This window comes from Salvelinus namaycush, chromosome 31, assembly GCF_016432855.1.
Source record: "Salvelinus namaycush isolate Seneca chromosome 31, SaNama_1.0, whole genome shotgun sequence".
Lineage (NCBI taxonomy): Eukaryota > Metazoa > Chordata > Actinopteri > Salmoniformes > Salmonidae > Salvelinus > Salvelinus namaycush.
In genome coordinates this window covers 21,058,437-21,080,228 of record NC_052337.1, presented here as the reverse complement: position 1 = coordinate 21,080,228, position 21,792 = coordinate 21,058,437, and the positions used below count along the sequence as shown (strand labels likewise).

Genomic DNA, 21,792 nt, shown 5'->3' with positions numbered 1-21,792 from the left:
TCATAACAATGATCATTACACTGTTAAAATAAGTAAAATAAAACAATTATAGCATTAGGATTATGTACATAATGTACTGTATCTGTAAATACAATAGTTTTATTTTATCCCAAACAACAGATCATTTTGGCAAGATCTCCGATGTTACCATGAGGACATCTCCGGACTAAGGATATGAATGCAGACAAACTCCTATGTTAGAACATCTATTGCTTCCTGGGTATTTAAGCTGAGGACTACTTGAAACACAATGAACACAAAAAGGGGGAATTGCTTTATGGTCCAAACTGTAGGCAGTCTTATTATAATTGATAGATAATCTGTTTCTGTCAACTGTTCCTATTTCACAAATGCCTTTGTTGCAGTCTCCCCGTCTCTGCCTTTGTCCAAGGCTTGTTTACCTTGTAAACACTTTTTTGATGTTGTGAGTGGTGGATTCCTGGGACACACAAATAGACTGGTGATCCTGACAGCTCTGGATGTTCCTGTTTAAAAGTCTTCAGAGAAACCCAGATGTTCCTTTTTCAATATAACTCTCGTAGCGTTGTGGTCCTGATGTATCATGTGTAAAACATACGGTTTGAATCTCTTCAGCAGTGAATTAAGAAATAACTCAACATTTGAAAAGGCTAAACACAACGCTGTGCAGGCTCGGCCTGTTTTTCTGCCTACAAAGCAGGAGCCAATAGCACAAAAAAATAAATAAACCTTGGACACTCTTTTCCCCTACATGCTGATCAGACTCAAATTGAAGTGTTTCATTTATGGTTGCAGCAGGCATGTTCAGTAGTGGCATTCATTCCGTACACCGTACACAAGCTGTGGAGCTTCGACATGAGAGCGAAGAGACAGAGCGAGGAGAGGAGGATATGTTGCGTCAGAGAGGCACAAAGAGTCACACTGGCTATTGGGTGTGATGTATTAATGCGTTATCGTCATCAGATATGTGTGGTACAACAGAGGATTGGTGTCCACCCTCTTGTTCTCAGAGGGGTGGTGGCGCCCTCTGCAAGGTATGTCCAGAATCAGTGCAGAATACATCTCCTGCTACAGTCCAGCAAAGGCCATTCTCACTCTCAGTAACCTTCCCAAATGGACATACTGTACTGTAGACTCAGTTTGAGTCGACGTCTCCATCTCACCCTCTCTCCCCCATTGTCTTCATGATGGGAACCTGTGGAACACTCTACACTTCGGTGGAGAAGAGGATGCTCTGACGCTTACTGTCCGGCGTGGGGATGGTCTCCAGCTGGAGGAAGTACAGCAACACCTGGACCTGGAGGGACAGACGGACAGTTAGAGGGACATCAATATCAAAGAAGAGGGATGGGGTGAGGGACAGAGACTATATCACCTACTTGTGACATGACCTCCAGGGACCAGCTGTCTCCCATGCTGATCGGCTGCGTGGGGTTGGTGGGGATCTTGCTGTCCTTCTCTGCAGGCCGCAGCAGGGTGGGGCCAAACACTGTGGCCAGGTTGTGGAGGGACATCTTGTTGATGCTCTCCTTGTCAGCCACCCTGGGGAGCAGGGAGAGACAGAGGGTGAATGGCGGCTCATGGTAATACACCAAGTGAAAGGACCTAATAATCACTGTATTACTTATTCAAAGAAAGAGTTTGGGATCTGCTTGTCTCTAAATGCCTGTATTTGTCTGTACATAGCTCTATGTCTGTGGTAGCTCTATGTCTGTGGTAGCTCTATGTCTGTGGTAGCTCTATGTCTGTGGTAGCTCTATGACTGTGGTAGCTCTATGACTGTGGTAGCTCTATGTCTGTGGTAGCTCTATGTCTGTGGTAGCTCTATGTCTGTGGTAGCTCTATGACTGTGGTAGCTCTATGTCTGTGGTAGGTCTATGTCTGTGGTAGCTCTATGTCTGTGGTAGCTCTATGTCTGTGGTAGCTCTATGTCTGTGGTAGCTCTATGACTGTGGTAGGTCTATGTCTGTGGTAGCTCTATGTCTGTGGTAGCTCTATGGCTGTGGTAGCGCTATGTCTGTGGTAGCACTATGACTGTGGTAGCTCTATGTCTGTGGTAGCTCTATGTCTGTGGTAGCTCTATGACTGTGTGTCTGTCTGTGTGTACCTCTTCAAGTGATCCAGCAGGAAGAGAAATGTGACCAGGTTGGGTTCTGGCAGTGACAGCAGTAGATTCAGCATGCAGCTCTCTTTGGCAACGCTGTCAGACAGGGCTGCAGACAGAGAGACAGAGATTCACACATTAACCTGAGTGCTAAGTTATACCATGATAATACTATAGGTACAGTACCAGTCAAAAGTTTGGACACACCTACTCATTCAAGGGTTTTTCATTATTTTTACTATTTTCTACATTCTAGAATAATAGTTAAGACATCACAACTATGAAATAACTCATATCGAATCATGTAGTAAGCAAAAAAAGTGTTAAACAAATCAATATTTTATATTTGATTCTTCAAAGTAGCCACCCTTTGCCTTGATGACAGCTTTGCACACTTTTGGCATTCTCTCAACCAGCTTCATGAGGTAGTCACCTGGAATATATTTCAATTAACAGGTGTGCCTTGCTAAAAGTTAATTTGTGGAATTTCTCTCCTTCTTAATGGGTTTGAGCCAATCAGTTGTGTTGTGACATGGTAGGGGTGGTATACATAAGATAGTCTTTTACCAAATAGGCCTATGTCCATATTATGACAAGAACAGCTCAAATAAGCAAAGAGAAACAACAGTCCATCATTACTTTAAGACATGAAGATCAGTCAATTCAGAAAACTTCAAGAACTTTGAAAAAAATGTCAGGCGCAGTTGCTATGATGAAACTGGCTCTCATGAGGACCTCCACAGGAAAGGAAGACCCAGAGTTACCTCTGCTGCAGATGATAAGTTCATTAGAGTAAACTGTACCTCAGATTGCAGCCCAAATAAATGCTTCACAGAGTTCAAGTAACAGACATCTCAACATCAACTGTTCAGAGGTGACTGCGTGAATCAGGCCTTCATGGTCAAATTGCTGCAAAGAAACCAGTACTAAAGGACACCAATAAGAAGAAGAGACTTGCTTGGCCAAGAAACACGAGCAATGGACATTATACCGGTGGAAATCTGTCCTTTGGTCTGATGAGTCCAAATTTGAGATTTTTGGTTCCAAACCCCGTGTCTTTGTGAGACGCAGAGTAGGTGAACGGATGATCTCCACTAGAGGTCGACCGATTATGATTTTTCAACGCCGATACCGATTATTGGAGGACAAAAAAAAGCTGATACCGGTTAATCGGCCGATTTTTTATATATTTGTGCATAAATGACAATTACAACAATCCTGAATGAACAATGAACACTTTTATTTTAACTTAATATAATACATAAATAAAATCAATTTAGTCTCAAATAAATAATGAAACATGTTCAATTTGGTTTAAATAATGCAAAAACACAGTGTTGGAGAAGAAAGAAAAAGTGCAATATGTGCCATGCTCAGAACATGAGAACATATGAAAGCTAGTGGTTCCTTATAACATGAGTCTTCAATATTCCCAGTTAAGAAGTTTTAGGTTGTAGTTATTATAGGAATTATAGGACTATTTCTCTCTATACCATTTGTATTTCATATACCATTGACTATTGGATGTTCTTATAGGCACTTTAGTATTGCCAGCCTAATCTCGGAGGTTGATAGGCTTGAAGTCATAAACAGCGCTGAAAATCAAGCATTGCTTAGAGATGCTGTTTGAATGAATGCTTACGAGCCTGCTGCTGCCTACCACCGCTCAGTCAGACTGCTCTACCAAATCATATACTTAATTATAATATAATAAACACACAGAAATATGACCCTTTGGTCATTAATATGGTCAAATCCGGAAACAATCATTTCGAAAACAAAACGTTTATTCTTTCAGTGAAATACGGAACCGTTACGGGTGGCAATCCTAAGTCTAAATATTGCTGTTACATTGCACAACCTTCAATGTTATGTCATAATTATGTAAAATTCTGGCAAATTAATTACGTTCTTTGTTAGGAATAAATGGCCTTTCAACAGTTCGCAACGAGCCAGGTGGCCCAAACTGCTGCATATACCCTGACTCTGCTTGCACTGAACGCAAGAGAAGTGACACAATTTCCCTAGTTAATATTGCCTGCTAACATTAATTTATTTTAACTACATATGCAGGTTTAAAAAAATATACTTGTGTATTGATTTTAAGAAAGGCATTGATGTTTATGGTTAGGTTTATGGTTATGTTTATGGTTATGGTTGCAACGATTGTGCTTTTTTCGCGAGTGCGCTTTTGTTAAATCATCACCCGTTTGGCGAAGTTGAAGTAGGCTGTGATTCGATAATAAATTAACAGCCACCGCATTGATTATATGCAACGCAGAACAAGCTAGTTAACTTAGTAATATCATCAACCATGTGTAGTTAACTAGTGATTATGTAAATATTTATTGTTTTTTATAAGATAAGTTTAATGCTGGCTAGCAACTTACCTTGGCTCCTTGCAGCCACAAGGTCCTTTTGATGCTGCACTCGCGTAACAGGTGGTCAACCTGCCACGCAGTCTCTCCGTGTATTGTAATGTAATCGGCCATAATCGGCATCCAAAAAGGCTGATTACCGATTGTTATGAAAATTTGAAATCGCCCATAATTAATCGGCCATGCAGATTAATCGGACGACCTCTAATCTCCACATGTGTGGTTCGCACGTGAAGCATGGAAGAGGAGGTGTGATGGTGCTGTCACACCCTGGCCTTTGTTATATTGATTTTCTTTATTAGTTTAGTTAGGTCAGGGTGTGACATGGGGGATATTTGTGTGTTTTGTCTAGTTTAGGGTGTGTGTATTGTTTAGGGGGTTTTGTAGTATGTATGGGGTTGTGTTCAGTGTAGGTGTTTAGGAAAGTCTATGGTTGCCTGGTTTGGTTCTCAATCAGAGACAGCTGTTTATTGTTGTCTCTGATTGGGAGCCATATTTAAGGCAGCCATAGGCTTTAGGTGTTTGTGGGTAATTGTCTATGTTGAACGTTAGTAGCTTGTGTGTGCACTTTCGTTTATAGCTTCACGGTCGTTTATTGTTTTGTTAGTTTTGTAAGAGTGTTTCGTGTTACGTCTTCGTCTAATAAAAGGAAGATGTATGTCTCTCACGCTGCGCCTTGGTCCGCTTATTATGACAATCGTGACAGAATTACCCACCAAACCAGGACCAAGCAGCGTGGTAAAAAGCAGCAGCAGCGATGTCAAGACTCCTGGACGTGGGAGGAAATCCTAGACGGGAGAGGACCCTGGGCACAGCCAGGGGAATATCACCGCCCCAAGGCAGAGATGGAGGCAGCACGGCGACACGGTAGGAAGCCCGAGAGACAGCCCAAAAAAATTATTGGGGGGGGGGGGGCACTTGGAGCAGTCGGCGAAGTTGAGGGGTGAGTCTGAGATTGTCGAGGAGTTATTGGACAGATTGGAGGAGAGTGAACGAAGGGGAGATTATGAGACATTCGAGGAGTTGTTGACGAAATTGGAGGAGAGTGAAGAGAGAGAGCTGTTGGTTTGGCAGAGTATGCATGGCATTCTCCCTGAGGAGCGTGTTAGCTGTCCGATGCCACCTGTGTCAGTTCCTCGTACTCAGCCTGAAACTTGTGTTAAAGTTCCGGAAGACTTGATGCCGGCTATACACACCAGGTCTCCAGTACACCTTCACAACCCGGTGTGTCCTGTTCCTGCTTCTTGCACTCATCCAGCCCGGTACCACCAGTTCCGGCACCACGCACTAGGCCTAATGTGCGTCTCCAGAGCCCTGTTCCTCCTCCACGCACTAGCCCTGTGGTGCGTGTCTCCAGCCCATTACCACCAGTACCGGCACCACGCACCAAGCCTCCTGTGCGTCTCCAGAGCCCTGTTCCTCCTCCACGCACTAGCCCTGTGGTGCGTGTCTCCAGCCCATTACCACCAGTGCCTACACCACGCACCAAGCCTCCTGTGCGCCTCCAGAGTCCTGTGCGTCCTGTTGCTGCTCCCCGCACTAGCCTGAAGGTGCGTGTCCTTAGCCCGGTACCTCCAGTTCCGGCACCACGCACCAGGCCTACAGTGCGTCTCAGCCGGCCAGAGTCTGCCGTCTGCCCAGCGGCGCCTGAACTGCCCGTCTGCCCAGCGGCGCCTGAACTGCCCGTCTGCCCAGCGGCGCCTGAACTGCCCGTCTGCCCAACGCCGTCTGAACTGTCCGTCTGCCAAGCGCCGCATGAACTGCCCGTCTGTACTGAGCCTTCAAAGCCGCCCGTCTGTACTGAGCCTTCAAAGCCGCCCGTCTGTCATGAGCCGCTAGAGCCGTCCGCCAGACAGGAGCCGCTAGAGCCGTCCGCCAGACAGGAGCAGCCAGAGCCGTCCGCCAGACAGGAGCAGCCAGAGCCTTCCGCCAGACAGGAGCAGCCAGAGCCTTCCGCCAGACAGGAGCAGCCAGAGCCTTCCGCCAGACAGGAGCAGCCAGAGCCTTCCGCCAGACAGGAGCAGCCAGAGCCTTCCGCCAGACAGGAGCAGCCAGAGCCTTCCGCCAGACAGGAGCAGCCAGAGCCTTCCGCCAGACAGGAGCAGCCAGAGCCTTCCGCCAGACAGGAGCAGCCAGAGCCTTCCGCCAGACAGGAGCAGCCAGAGCCTTCCGCCAGCCATGACCAGCCAGAGCCGTCAGCCAGCCATGACCAGCCAGAGCCGTCAGCCAGCCATGACCAGCCAGAGCCGTCAGCCAGCCATGACCAGCCAGAGCCGTCAGCCAGCCATGACCAGCCAGAGCCGTCAGCCAGCCATGACCAGCCAGAGCCGTCAGCCAGCCATGACCAGCCAGAGCCGTCAGCCAGCCATGACCAGCCAGAGCCGTCAGCCAGCCAGGATCCGCCAGAGCCAGCCAGCCAGGATCCGCCAGAGCCAGCCAGCCAGGATCCGCCAGAGCCATCTGCCAGTCATGAGCTGCCCCTCAGTCCGGAGCTGCCCCTCAGTCCGGAGCTGCCCCTCAGTCCGGAGCTGCCCCTCAGTCCGGAGCTGCCCCTCCGTCCAGTGGCGCCCTATGGGATGGTATTCAGTCCGGGACTCGCCGTTCCAGAGGCGCCACCAAAGCGGGTAGTGACTATGGTGGAGGGGGGTCCACGTCCCGCACCCGAGCCGCCACCATAGGAAGGCCCACCCGGACCCTCCCCTTCTGTGTCAGGTTTTGCGGCCGGAGTCCGCACCTTTGGGGGGGGGGGGGGGGGGGGGGGTACTGTCACACCCTGGCCTTTGTTATATTGATTTTCTTTATTAGTTTAGTTAGGTCAGGGTGTGACATGGGGGATATTTGTGTGTTTTGTCTAGTTTAGGGTGTGTGTATTGTTTAGGGGGTTTTGTAGTATGTATGGGGTTGTGTTCAGTGTAGGTGTTTAGGAAAGTCTATGGTTGCCTGGTTTGGTTCTCAATCAGAGACAGCTGTTTATTGTTGTCTCTGATTGGGAGCCATATTTAAGGCAGCCATAGGCTTTAGGTGTTTGTGGGTAATTGTCTATGTTGAACGTTAGTAGCTTGTGTGTGCACTTTCGTTTATAGCTTCACGGTCGTTTATTGTTTTGTTAGTTTTGTAAGAGTGTTTCGTGTACGTCTTCGTCTAATAAAAGGAAGATGTATGTCTCTCACGCTGCGCCTTGGTCCGCTTATTATGACAATCGTGACAGGTGCTTTGCTGGTGACACTGTCAGTGATTTATTTGGAATTCAAGGGACACTTAACCAGCATGGCTACCACAGCATTCTGTAGCGATACATCATCCCATCTGGTTTGCGCTTAATTGGGACTATCATTTGTTTTTCAACAGGACAATGACCCAAAACACACCTCCAGGCTATTTGACCAAGGAGAGTGATGGAGTGCTACATCAGATTATCTGGCGTCCACAATCACCGCAGAGTGAAGGAAAAGCAGCCAACAAGGGCTCAGCATATGTGGGAACTCCTTCAAGACTGTTGGAAAAGCATTCCTCATGAAGCTGGTTGAGAGAATGCCAAGAGTGTGCAAAGCTGTCATCAAGGCAAAGGGTGGCTACTTTGAAGAATGTACACTTTTTTGGTTACTGCATGATTCCATATGTGTTATTTCATAGTTTAGATGTCTTCACTATTATTCTACAATGTAGAAAATAGTAAAAATATAGAAAAACCCTGGAATGAGTAGGTTTTGACTGGTACTGTATAAGTGGCTGTTGGCCCTGTCAAAGGCCTGTGACTGACCAATGCCTCCTGCGAAGTTGGGGTACAGGTCGTCAGTGAAGAGGGGTTCTGGCAGCTCTCTGAAGTACAGCTTCAGAGTCCCGGCGATGGCGTTCACATCCATCTCACTCATCATCACAGACACGTCTTTGTTGTCTGTGGGAAAGATGGCAATGCTCAGAAAGACAGGTAGAAAGTGTAGCCATGGCAACGGCGGATGGGGAGGCCATTCACAAAAACACACTGCACTTCAGATCATTGGCAGTAAGACATTGGCTGAGAACGCAACATACCCCCCAAACTAAGCTGTAAATGTCATAATCAGAGAAATCACCACACACGAGTGCACACACAAACGTTCCTACACACGCACACAAATACACAAAATGCTAACACTAGCACACCCACACATAGGAATTAGTAAGCCTACACAAGAAAATAAACTGGGTTAAGCACTTGACATATGGAAAATGTACCCATGATTCCCAACAACGGAGCACCATAATCAGAAGTTGACCTAGGGGACAGAGCAGGGTAAGACACATTGATTCTACAGTAGTCAGTCCAATAGACTTGAATTTACAAGGGAGTGCACAGAGAGGCTAGCCTGATGGAACCAGCCTGATGGAAGCGGCCTGATTGCCGCATTCATTACTGTATTTCACTTCACGTATCAAGGCTGGTTCCACCAAGCTACAGAAAGTCCACAGAGAGTATGCCATATGCTATACTGTAGCCTATTCCCACTTCCAGGGCTTTATTAAGAGGGGGAGCCAGGGGGAAGTAAGGCCTTGGTACTCACTGGTGTCGAAGGCAGCCTTCAGGACCTGGATGTCTGTAGCTACCCCTGAGACCCGGTAGATGCCCACCTCCTCCATCCCCCTCCGCTCAATCTCCTCCAGACACTGTCTGACGATATAGGGCACCTTGGAGTGCTCCCGTCTGGCATGGGGAAATACACACACAGACAGACAGACAGACAGACAGACAGACAGACAGACAGACAGACAGACAGACAGACAGACAGACAGACAGACAGACAGACAGACAGACAGACAGACAGACAGACAGACAGACAGACAGACAGACAGACAGACAGACAGACAATTAAGTAATAACATACCATGGGGATATTTTTCTGTTGGATGCACAGTTGCACACTAATTGCATCTTTAAATGTAATAGTATCAAAAATGTGTGAGCAATTATTAAAACAACAAAAAACATTCCCACTGACAATGAGGTGTACTGCTGGCTGTCGCTGCATTGTTGTAGTATGTGAATGCAAAATATAAACACACATTGACTTCGTACTTTATCATGTTTATTATTATCATGGCGACAAAATGCACAACTACCGCTGTGTGTGTTGTTGTGAGTTCACGGACTACAGCGCGCAGGTCGAGCTGGCAGTGGCAGGCAGCTCTGCAGTGATGTTTGTTCTCTGTTGGTGTTATTGGTGACATGCTGTCTCTCCAGCCTTAACTGGCCATGCTGTTTAACCTTATTAGTCCTCTCGTTACTAGCAATCCTCATTAGCGTCACTCACCAACATTGGCAACAAACCTAACCTCAACTGCTCTCTCTCTCTCTCCCACACTCCCCTCTGTCTGTCTGTGTGCCCACTGACCACTCTACCCTGAGCCTACTGCCCATAGTGACAGTGCCGCTGCTGCCAACCGCCTTGCAGAGCATGCTGCCAGGCCATGCCAGGTGAGGCCAGGGGACAACTGAGGGACTGTCTGAGGATGGGTACACCGCCTGCCAGGTGCCTGCTCAGTGCCCCATGCCAAGGGCCATTAAGACAGTCTCTCCATAGATAGACACTACCAAAGTATGCATCACCAAAGTGTGCACACATAGGAGTCTATGTAGAGTAGTAGTAGCCACAACCAATAATACTTACAAGATCATAAAAGATCACTATCTATCTAACTGCTGCAAAAGGGAGATCTAGTGGTGGAGGGACATACAAGGCAAAAAGGCACGTTAAGAGTAACATCTTTGTTTATATTGATTTAGGACTAAATTACAACCACTCAAGATTCAAAGACTTACACAGTATATTCAGTATACATGAACTAGGTCAGACTTACACAGTATATTCAGTATACATGAACTAGGTCAACCTGGGAGGTATTTCCCTCATTTACCCTAAGCAAGTATAGTGTACAGGTCTGTATTAGTGTCTGGTATGATTCTAGACTAACTAAATACTAATTGTATGCCTAGGGCCTCAGAGCTTGTGTGTATTTTCCAGTAAAGACCCCCCCCCCCCCCCCCCCCCCCCCCCAATTGTCTTCTTATCAATGACATTTCCCTTCTGTAAAAACCAACCAAATCGCTCCTTTGTTGCTTTGCTATTCTCAGGGTAGTGTCCCAAATGGCACCTTCCTCCTTACATAGTGTACTACCTTTGACCATGGCCCATAGAGCTCTGGTCAAAAGTGGTGCACTATATAGGGAGTAGGGTGCCATTTGGGAAAAATCTGAGGTTTGCCAGATGCTTTGCCAGACTTTTTGTGATCTCTTATCAGACTGAAGAAGGGGAACAGATCAGTTCCTGACCAGGGCTGGTGCATGGGGGAGTGAGTGAGTGGTGACATGGGAATGTAGTTGGGATTATCTGGATTGAAAGGCTCACAATCTCCACAGGGGGTCCTGTCCGTCCCTCTACCTCCCTCCTCTCCTCCCCATCTTCTCCCTCCTCCTTTCCTCAGAGAGATTCTCTGGCTGTGTTACAGCAGGCTTTCTGCATGGTTACCATATACAGTTGAAGTCAGAAGTTAACATATACCTGAGCCAAATAGATTTAAACTCAGTTTCACAATTTCTGACATTTAATCATAGTAAAAATTCCCTGTCTTAGGCTAGTTAGGATCACCACTTTATTTTAAGAATGTGAAATGTCAGAATAATAGAAGAGAGAATGATTTATTTAAGCTTTTATTTCTTTCATCACATTCCCAGTGGGTCAGAAGTTTACATACACTCAATTAGCATTTGGTAGCATGGCCTTTAAATTGTTTAACTTGGCTCAAACCTTTCGGGTAGCCTTCCACAAGCTTCCCACAATAAGTTGGGTGAATTTAGGCCCATTCCTCCTGACAGAGCTGGTGTAACTGATTCAGGTTTGTAGGCCTTCTTGCTCACACACGCTTTTTCAGTTCTGCTCACAAATTTTCTATAGGATTGAGGTCAGGGCTTTGTGATGGCCACTCCAATACCTTGACTTTGTTGTCCTTAAGCCATTTTGCCACAACTTTGGAAGTATGCTTGGGGTCATTGTCCATTTGGAAGACCCATTTGCGACCAAGCTTTAACTTCCTGACTGATGTCTTGAGATGTTGCTTCAATATATCCACATTTTCCTCCCTCATGATGCCATCTATTTTGTGAAGTGCAATAGTCCCTCCTGCAGCAAAGCACCCCCACAACATGATGCTGCCACCCCCATGCGTCACGGTTGGGATGGTGTTCTTCGGCTTGCAAGCCTCCTCCTTTTTCCTCCAAACATAACGATGGTCATTATGGCCAAACAGTTCCATTTGTTTTTCATCGGACCAGAGGACATTTCTCCAAAAAGTACAATCTTTGTCCCCATGTGCAGTTGAAAACCGTAGTCTGGCTTTTTTATGGCGGTTTTGGAGCAGTGGCTTCTTCCTTGCTGAGCGGCCTTTCAGGTTATGTTAATATAGGACTCGTTTTACTGTGGATATAGATACTTTTGTACCTGTTTCCTCCGGCATCTTCACAAGGTCCTTTGCTGTTGTTCTGGGATTGATTTGCACTTTTCGCACCAAAGTACGTTCATCTCTAGGAGACAGAACGCATCTCCTTCCTGAGCGTTATGACGGCTGGGTGGTCCCATGGTGTTTATACTTGCGTACTATTGTTTGTACAGATGAACGTGGTACCTTCTGGCATTTGGAAATTGCTCGCAAGGATGAACCAGACTTGTGGAGGTCTACAATTTGTTTTCTGAGGTCTTGGCTGATTTCTTTTGATTTTCCCATCATGTCAAGCAAAGAGGCACTGAGTTTGAAGGTAGGCCTTGAAATACATCCACAGGTACACCTCCAATTGACTCAAATTATGTCAATTAGCCTATCAGAAGCTTCTAAAGCCATGACATCGTTTTCTGGAATTTTCCAAGCTGTTTTCTGGATATTTCCAAACTGTTTAAAGGCATAGTCAACTTAGTGTATGTAAACTTCTGACCCCACTGGAATTGTGATACAGTGAATTATAAGTGAAATAATCTGTCTGTAAACAATTGTTGGAAAAATTACTTGTGTCATGCACAAAGTAGATGTCCTAACCAACTTGCCAAAACTATAGTTTGTTAACAAGACATTTGTGGAGTGGTTGAAAAAACGAGTTTTAATGACTCCAACCTAAGTGTATGTAAACTTCTGACATCAACTGTAGGTGGTCAGAGAGTGTGTTCAGGATATATTTATATGAGGGGAATATTGAACTCACTTGGTCACTGTGGAAATCTTGATTCCGAACACGCCCATGGGTTTCCGTGACGGCATCCTCTTCAGACTGAACTCTCGGCTGGTAAACTTCATAGAAAGATTTACCTCCATCTGGAGCAATGGGAGAAAGGGTGAAATGACAGTTTAAACCAGTTTACAATGACAACAGATGGTTAGTTAGTAAAGATAAGAAGCAGATCAGTTAAGGATAAGAGTTAAGGATAAGAGTTAAGGATAAGAGTTAACAACCAACATTTATAGGATCACATGGCATGGCACAAACACAGACTCCTCCTTTTAACGGTGCCGACACACTCACACACACACTCACCCCGGTCATGGGGATGACCGTTCTCTGCCAGTCTTTGGCTTGGAGCGTCTGGGGATCAAGCTGGAGGGAGAAAAACCAGATGGTTGGTTAGTACACCAATACACACAGACACTAACAGACTCAAACACACATACAGACAAGAAAACACCAACATTAGGCTACCATCATCAATGCACACACACGCACACTTGCCAAATTCCCCTCCCCGTATATATCATTTGTTTCTGTCAAACTATTGAACATCAGTTGTCCTATCAGTGAGTGGGGTTACCATGCATCTCAGCAGGGCACTGCATACACACCTCCATGGCTCTGACCCCCCCCGCAGTAGGTCGCCCCAGGCAGGAGACCTCCTGTCCCCTCTCCTCTCCATAGTGTCCTCCACACTGACACTGCTGCAGTGTCTGGCCAACAGTGTGCAGGCCTTGCATCCCATCTCCTCTGTCCTCAACTACTTCACCTGTCATGGATCTCTGTGTAGAGAGACTGACAAAGTCTCCAAACTAGTAAGATATTCTTTACCCAGTTGGCTTCAGTCTAGTGTACATGTTCTGTGGTATGAGGGAGTTGGTGGTAGATGCTCCTATCAGGCCCATACTGACCCTCTCATTCTTTTCTCCTCCTCTTTCTCTTTTGTTCCTCTTTCTTTCTTTCATTTCCTCCGTCAGTAGAGCTGTAGTCTCAGTAGGTGTGTATCCTGTCTCTGTGTGTAGCCTAACAGCCCAGTCGATAATGATCTCCAGTGGTCCAGGAAAGCTGTTTCACCCTACACACACCTGCCACGCTCGCTCTGAGAAGTGTGTGAGGATCACAAGCTAAAGTACGTCCTCATACACACAGGTGTGGATTGCACTACAGGACGACCGCTTCTTTATGCACCTCTCTCGGTCTTGTCCCCTCTCTTCTGCATTATCCCCCCTCCTCCTTTTCTTCCCTCTCTCCTCCTTTCTTCTCTATTAGTTACAGCTAATCCCTATGCTTAAGTTAGTTTCGGTGTAAGCTGTAAAATGCACCATCCCCCCAGTGGCCTTCAGCCAAGCCTTGGGTAACCCTACCAACCCCTCTCTTCACTGGGTGACCCCCTCCCCCCACTACACCCTGCCTAGCGAGCCCAGCCCAGTGTGCCAAATTCCCACCCTCTGTATGTGTGTTTGGATGAAAAGTTTATCTGAATCATCAGCTGGGGCTTTCATACAAAGCTGCTCAGCTTTGGCAACATTGGCCTACTGCTGTGTGTGTTTGTGTGTGAACCGCCGGGGGACTTGGTCTCTCTCCATCATTATGAAGCTATGTATTAGAAGACTACTGAGCAACATAGCACATACATCAGAGGATGAGAGAACACAGTGATCCATAAGCAAACACATGGTACAGTATGTACAGACTGGGGTAGGGGATGATTTTGTGTTGATGAGCATTCACACAGTTTGATAACACATTTTTTAACCACCATCACAGTTGGCATGGCAATTATCACAGTTACCATGGTAACCACTAAGCAGTAAGTATTTCAAGTCTTCATCCTGTTGTATTCGGTGCACGTGACAAATACAATTTGGTTTGATTGATTTTGACAAACCAGAGAAGAACTCACTATCTGTCTCCAGCCACCATGAATGGCACTTCTCTAGGGTATAGTTTCCCCCTAGATACAGATCCAGGATCAGCTACATCTTCCCCAACATTAACACCTCGTGAAATTGCAAAACTTAACTCGTTTTTGGGGGCAACTACACCCTATAAGACTGCCCCTGGCCGGGTAACTGAGTCTGTTATTGGACATCACTGAATACTGAAAGGTTTACACACACACACCTGTCCAAATGGGGGGGATAGGGAACAGTACACCCCCCCCAGGACGTGGACCAGATCAAAGCAGAGGCTCCATGGCTCTGATACACTAACCAATGTCTTTATTCACCTGCCTTTCCTTGAAACATGAAGGTCTATGTACAAAAATCCTACCAGGCCCTATCCAGCACTCCATCCCTCACCACCCACATGCAAAAAGAGACGTGAACGCACACACACCAGATCTGGTTACCCTTGGGACAGACTCAGAGGCACATGATATTTACAGGAAGAACACATTAATTATGGACCCTGATTCAACCACAGTGAAGATGGGCTGATACTGTACCCTCTAACATACATTCTCAAAGCAAAAAACCTTATTAAATAAATAAAAGCAAAGAAGAGCAGTTCACTCAACTCATAGCTCCTGATAATGACCCAATCCAAGTTTTGTCCTCGGTCTCTCTACAGCTTTTCACAGGTTATTGGATCAACTATCTGGTTCTGAAGCTCAGTTGGGTTATGACTAGAGCTAGTCAGGGCTATTTACCTATTAGATACCTTTTTGCAGGTTCTAATTCTGCAATTTACACATCTAATCATTGTAGACAGTCTATCCTACTACTCACATAATTAGCTAATTCATGAATTAAATCAGCTGAGCACTCAGCAGTGTTTAGTCCACATCTAGGACATTCGGACCACAATCTCACCACACTATCATAACCATAACGTCATCAGGCTATGTTACTATGGTGACATAACAGCGTGAAGGTGATGACGTACCGGGATCTGTCCTTTGCCGATGATGCGGTCGGTGCTGTCTCCGTCCTCTTTGTTCTGCTTGGTCTTGTTGTAGCTCTTCTCATAACACAGCAGCCTCAGGGTCTGAGAGCCCTCCATGTCTATCTCAAACTCCTGGAGCAGAGAGAGAGACACAGAGAGAGACAGAGAGAGAGAGAGAGAGAGAGAGAGAGAGAGAGATAGAGAGACAGAGAGAGAGACAGAGAGAGAGACAGAGAGACAGAGAGAGAGAGACAGACAGAGAGAGAGAGACAGAGAGAGAGACAAAGAGAGAGACAGACAGAGAGAGAGAGAGAGAGAGAGAAACAGACACGTTAGGAGAGAAAATGCCACAGAGACCACAGACTGCCTAAAGTAGTTTTACAGTCATTTCTCGAAGGACCAATGTAAAGCATTAGGGGTTTCAGGACTGGTGAGGATGATGCCCATCTACTGTGGGACTCTAGTAAGAGAGCAGACGGAGGCAGAGATGCAGCTTTTAGTCTTTATATGTCTTTCAATGAGGATGGCATGAAAGTCTCTTCCAAGAGATGCTCAATAAGGTTGATCTGTACACTCTTAGAAAACTCTTTGGTTGTCCACATAGGAGAACACTTTTTGGTTCCATGTAGAATCCTTTTTGGTTCTAGATAGCACATTTTTCTAAGAGTGTACACGTTATCAGTTAAGTGCTGTAAATGTGAACGTATTGTCAACAGCAGACAGCACAGCTGACGGAGATTCCCGTTAGTTATGTAAAAGAACACACTGTATATGGTTTCCACACGGTTAGGGGCCACAACACATTCCATTAACATTTCCACAGACATGAGTCATCATCAGAAGCTCCTCATTAGCTAAAACTATTTCCACTTTGCTGAGCAATGTAATTAAGCAGCAGAAGCAGCAGCCGTTCCTTGGGCCTGATGGAAAATTCCTGCTGCAGATAAACAAATTCACCAATTGTGTTTTAAAACTGTTGTGTGCGCTCTCATAGCTCTCATGACGCACAAGCACTTTGTGTTTGGCTCTGACATCCAGCAACGTAATACGTGACGACTTTGTGTGGGTGTGTTTGTGTGCTTTCTGCCATTACCTCCTTACTGAAGAGGCCATACGGCTTTCTCATTAAGACACTATTACATCACAACACCAGATGTCTTGGTCTTGGTAGTACCCAGAAAATGCAGATACTGTACTCTGCATATGTCTGGTAATACCAGTACAAGTTCTTACCTCGTTCCATTTGGGCTCTGTGGTATAGCGATACACCCGCGTCTTGGCTTTGTTCGCAAAGTAGCCAAAGGAGTCCACCTCTAACGTGCAGTACAGATCTGAGAGGAGAAGAGGAGATGCAGTCACAGGTACAGTTGAAGTCGGAAGTTTACATACACTTTAGCCAAATATATTTAAACTCAGTTTTTCCAATTCCTGACATTCATACCTAGTAAAAATTCCCTGTCTTAGGTCAGTTAGGATCACCACTTTATTTAAGAATGTGAAATGCCAGAATAATAGTAGAGAGAATGATTTTATTTCAGCTTTTATTTCTTTCATCACATTCCCAGTGGGTCAGAAGTTTACATGCACTCAATTAGCATTTGGTAGCATGGCCTTTAAATTGTTTAACTTGGGTCAAACATTTCGGGTAGCCTTCCACAAGCTTCCCACAATAAGTTGGGTGAATTTGGTCCATTCCTCCTGACAGAGCTGGTGTAACTGGGTCAGGTTTGTAGGCCTCCTTGCTCGCACACACTTTTTCAGTTCTGCCCACAAATGTTATATAGGATTGAGGTCAGGGCTTTGTGATGGCCACTCCAATACCTTGACTTTGTTGTCCTTAAGCCATTTTGCCACAACTTTGGAAGTATGCTTGGGGTCATTGTCCATTTGGAAGACCCATTTGCAACCAAGCTTTAACTTCCTGACTGATGTCTTCAGATGTTGCTTCAATATATCCACATAATTTTCCTCCCTCATGATACCATCTATTTTGTGAAGTGCACCAGTCCCTCCTGCAGCAAAGCACCCCCACAACATGATGCTGCCACCCCCATGATTCACGGTTGGGATGGTGTTCTTCCGCTTGCAAGCATCCCACTGTTTCCTCCAAACATAACGATGGTCATTATGGCCAAACAGTTCTATTTTTTTTTTCATCAAACCAGAGGACATTTCTCCAAAAAGTACAATCTTTGTCCCCATGTGCAGTTGCAAACTGTAGTCTGGCTTTTTTACGGCGGTTTTGGAGCAGTGGCTTCTTCCTTGCTGAGTGGCCTTTCAGGTTATGTCGATATTGGACTCGTTTTACTGTGGATATAGATACTTTTGTACCCGTTTCCTCCGGCATCTTCACAAGGTCCTTTGCTGTTGTTCTGGGATTGATTTGCGTACTATTGTTTGTACAGATGAATGTGGTACCTTCAGGCTTTTGGAAATTGCTCACAAAGATGAACCAGACTTGTGGAGGTCTACAATTTTTTTTCTGAGATCTTGGCTGATTTCTTTTGATTTTTCCATCATGTCAAGCAAATAGGCACTGAGTTTGAAGGTAGGCCTTGAAATGCATCCACAGGTACACCTCCAATTGACTCAAATGATGTCAATTAGCCTATCACAAGCTTCTAAAGCCATGACATCATTTTCTGGAATTTTCCAAGCTGTTTAAAGGCACAGTCAACTTAGTGTATGTAAACTTCTGACCCATTGGAATTGTGATAGTGAATTATAAGTTAAATAATCTGTCTAAACAATTGTTGGAAAAATTACTTGTGTCATGCACAAAGTAGATGTCCTAACCAACTTGCCAAAACTATAGTTTGTTAACAAGAAATTTGTGGAGTTGATGAAAAAACGAGTTTTAATGACTCCAACCTAAGTGTATGTAAACTTCCGACTTCAACTGTAGATTCACCCAAAAGACTACGACTAGTAGTGGTCTCTATGACGATACACCACAAAAGTAAATAGAACAGTAAAATGGACATTGGCATCCTAGCAACAAAAAAATCTGCCATTTTGGTCAGGAAAAGTTCTCTCTGTGATCTCAATATGATACCCTCTTTAAATGAACTGTCATAAACGTAAAGCATACTACTGTTGATGAGAACAATTTTATAACAATGTTATTACAAAATCACATGAAATATATGTTGAAGTAACCTCTATCAAATTATATGACATTCACCAGAACAGTTGTGTTTTACAGAACAGCTGTGGCCCCTGTATAAGCTTAGAGTAAGGGTGTGTCTGAAATTACACCCTATTCCCTATATAGTGTACTACTTTGACCAGAGAAGTGCACTATAAAGGGATTAGCGTGCCATTTGGGGCGCAGGCTAATGCCTGTGTTATTACTCCTGTAAAGTATGTACAGTGTAGAGGCACTTCTCGGTGGAGGGTCACTCACTCAAGCTCTGTTTGAGGCCCGAGGCAGAGTGGACGATTACATTCAGGAATCCATGGAGGCCAGGGGATTCATCCTCTGGAAAAACACAAGGAAGAGAGATGAAGGCTTAGAGAAGAATGGAAGATACAGGTAACTGCCAAAATAAAGGAAACACTTGAGTAAATGAGGGATACAATGTATACTGAAAGCAGGTGCTTCCACACAGGTGTGTTTCCTGAGTTAATTCAGCAATTAACATGGCATCATGCTCAGGGGTCATGTATAAAATGCCCAGTTGCCCATTATTTTGACATCCATGGCTAGAAGAAGAGATCTCAGTGACTTTAAAAGGGGGGTCTCAGAGGAGTATAGGGGGTTTAAATGGTGTGTGTGTGTCTCAGTCACCAGATCTGAACACTGATGGGAGATTCTGGAGCAGCGCCTGAAATCGCCTTTTTCACCACCATCAAGAAAACACCAAATTATGGAATTTTTCATGGAAGAATGGTGTTTCATCCCCCAATAAAGTTCCAGACACTTGTAGAATCTATGCCAAGTGACATTGAAGCTGTTCTGGTGTCTTAACACCCTATTAAGACACTTTATGTTGGCGTTTCCTTTATTTTGGCAGTGGCAATTACCTGTAGATCCATGTTAACATTGGAATGCTGAATGAAACTATAAAGAGCCCAAAATAACTCTATTTTCTTCACTCTAGAAACTAATCTACACCATGAAACAAAGGTAAATGACAAAGAATGATAGCAAAAAGCTTTGGAGCACCTTCAATTACATTTTGGGCCAAAAGGCAAACTCAGCTCTATCATTAAATCAGATGGCTCATTCATCACAAAACACACTGATATTGACAACTACTTTAATGTTTTTTCATTGGTAAGATTAGCAAACTTATGCATGACATGCCAGCAACAAACGCTGACACTACACATCCAAGTATATCTGACCAAATTATGAAAGACAAGCATTGTCATTTTGAATTCCGTAAAGTGAGTGTGGAAGAAGTGAAAAAATGATTGTTGTCAATCAACAATGACAAGCCACCGGGGTCTGACAACTTGGTTGGGAAATTACTGAGGATAATAGAGGATGATATTGCCACTCCAATTTGACATATTTTCAATCTAAAAGTGTGTTCCCTCAGGCCTGGAGGGAAGCTAAAGTCATTCCGCTACCCATGAATAGTAAAGCCCCCTTTACTGGCTCAAATAGCCGACCAATCAGCCTGGTACCAACCCTTAGTAAACTTTTGGAGAAAATGGTGTTTAACCAGATACAATGCCATTTTACTGTAAACAAATTGACAAAAGACTTTCAGCACGCTTATAGGGAAGGACATTCAACAAGCACGGCACTAACACAAATGACTGATGATTGGCTGAGAGAAATTGATGATAAAAAGATTGTGGGAGCTGTTTTAGACATCAGTGTGGATTTTGACATTATCGATCATAGTCTGCTACTGGAAAAACATATGTGTTATGGCTTTACACCCCCTGCTGTATTGTGGATAAAGAGTTACCTGTCTGACAGAACACAGAGGGTGTTCTTTAATGGAAGCCTCTCCAACATAATCCAGGTAGAATGAAGAATTTCCGAGGGCAGCTGGCCCCTTACTTTTTTCAATCTTTACTAATGACATTCTACTGGCCTTGAGTAAAGCCAGTGTGTCTATGTATGCGGATGACGCAACACTATACACATCAGCTACAACAGTGAGTAAAATCACTGCAACACTTAACAAAGAGCTGCGGTTAGTTTCAGAATGGGTAGCAAGGAATAAGTTAATCCTAAATATTTCAAAAACTAAAAGCATTGTATTTTGGACAAATTATTCACTAAAACATAAACCTCAACTAAATATTGTAATAAATAATGTGGAAATTGAGCAAGTTGAGGTGACTAAACTGCTTGGAGTAACCCTGGAGTGTAAACTGTCATAGTCAAAACATATTAATATAACAGTAGCTAAAATGGGAACAAGTCTGTCCATAATAAAGCACTGCTCTGCCTTTTTAACAGCACTATCAACAAGGTAGGTCCTACAGGCTCTAGTTTTGTCGCACCTGGACTACTGTTCAGTCATGTGGTCAGGTGCTACAAAGGGGGACTTTGGAAAATTACAATTGGCTCAGATCAGGGTAGCACGGCTGGCCCTTAAAGGTACACCGAGAGCTAACATTAATAATATGCATGTAAATCTCTCATGGCTCAAATTGGAAGAGAGATTGACTACGAGCACACAACTCGGACACCCATAAATACCCCACAAGACATGCCACCAAAGGTCCCTTCACAATCCCCAAGTCAAGAACAGACTATGGGAGGCGCACAAACATAGAGCCATGGGTGCATGGAACTCTATTCTACATCAGGTAACTGATCTAAGCAGTAGAATCAGATTTTAAAAAACTGATCAAAATACACCTTCGGCCTCCCGAGTGGCGCAGTGGTCTAAGGCAGTGCTAGCTGTGCCACTAGAGATCCTGGTTTGAGTCCAGGCTCTGTCGCAGCCGGCCATGACCGGGAGACCCATTGGCCCAGCGTCGTCCGGGTTAGGGGAGGGTTTGGCCGGCAGGGATGTCCATGACCCATCGCGCTCTAGCGACTCCTGTGGCGTTCCGGGCGCAATGGACTCTGACACTGTCGCCAGGTGTACGGTGTTTCCTCCGACACATTGGTGCGGCTGGCTTCCGGGTTAAGCGGGCATTGTGTTAAGAAGCAGTGCAGCTTGGTTGGGTCGTGTTTCGTATGACGCACGGCTCTCGACCTTCGCCTCTCCTGAGTCCATACA

The 21,792-nt window shown here is 45.0% G+C and overlaps 1 protein-coding gene across 2 annotated transcripts in view; it reads right to left on the bottom strand.

The window, feature by feature from the left end:
- The window catches only part of LOC120026326 (breakpoint cluster region protein-like), a 118,154-nt gene continuing 96,362 nt past the window's right edge, over window positions 1-21,792 (bottom strand). The window contains exons 15-24 of one of the 2 annotated variants that reach the window (XM_038971165.1): window positions 19,002-19,076; window positions 16,829-16,926; window positions 15,596-15,727; window positions 13,016-13,075; window positions 12,686-12,795; window positions 9,003-9,142; window positions 8,222-8,356; window positions 2,087-2,192; window positions 1,359-1,521; window positions 1-1,276 (exon numbers count right to left, since the gene is read on the bottom strand). In XM_038971165.1, coding sequence (XP_038827093.1) covers window positions 1,187-1,276; window positions 1,359-1,521; window positions 2,087-2,192; window positions 8,222-8,356; window positions 9,003-9,142; window positions 12,686-12,795; window positions 13,016-13,075; window positions 15,596-15,727; window positions 16,829-16,926; window positions 19,002-19,076 — 1,109 coding nt within the window. In that variant the 3' untranslated portion in view covers window positions 1-1,186. The remainder of the gene's footprint in view (window positions 1,277-1,358; window positions 1,522-2,086; window positions 2,193-8,221; window positions 8,357-9,002; window positions 9,143-12,685; window positions 12,796-13,015; window positions 13,076-15,595; window positions 15,728-16,828; window positions 16,927-19,001; window positions 19,077-21,792) is intronic. The other variant, XM_038971166.1, reaches the window with a different exon arrangement.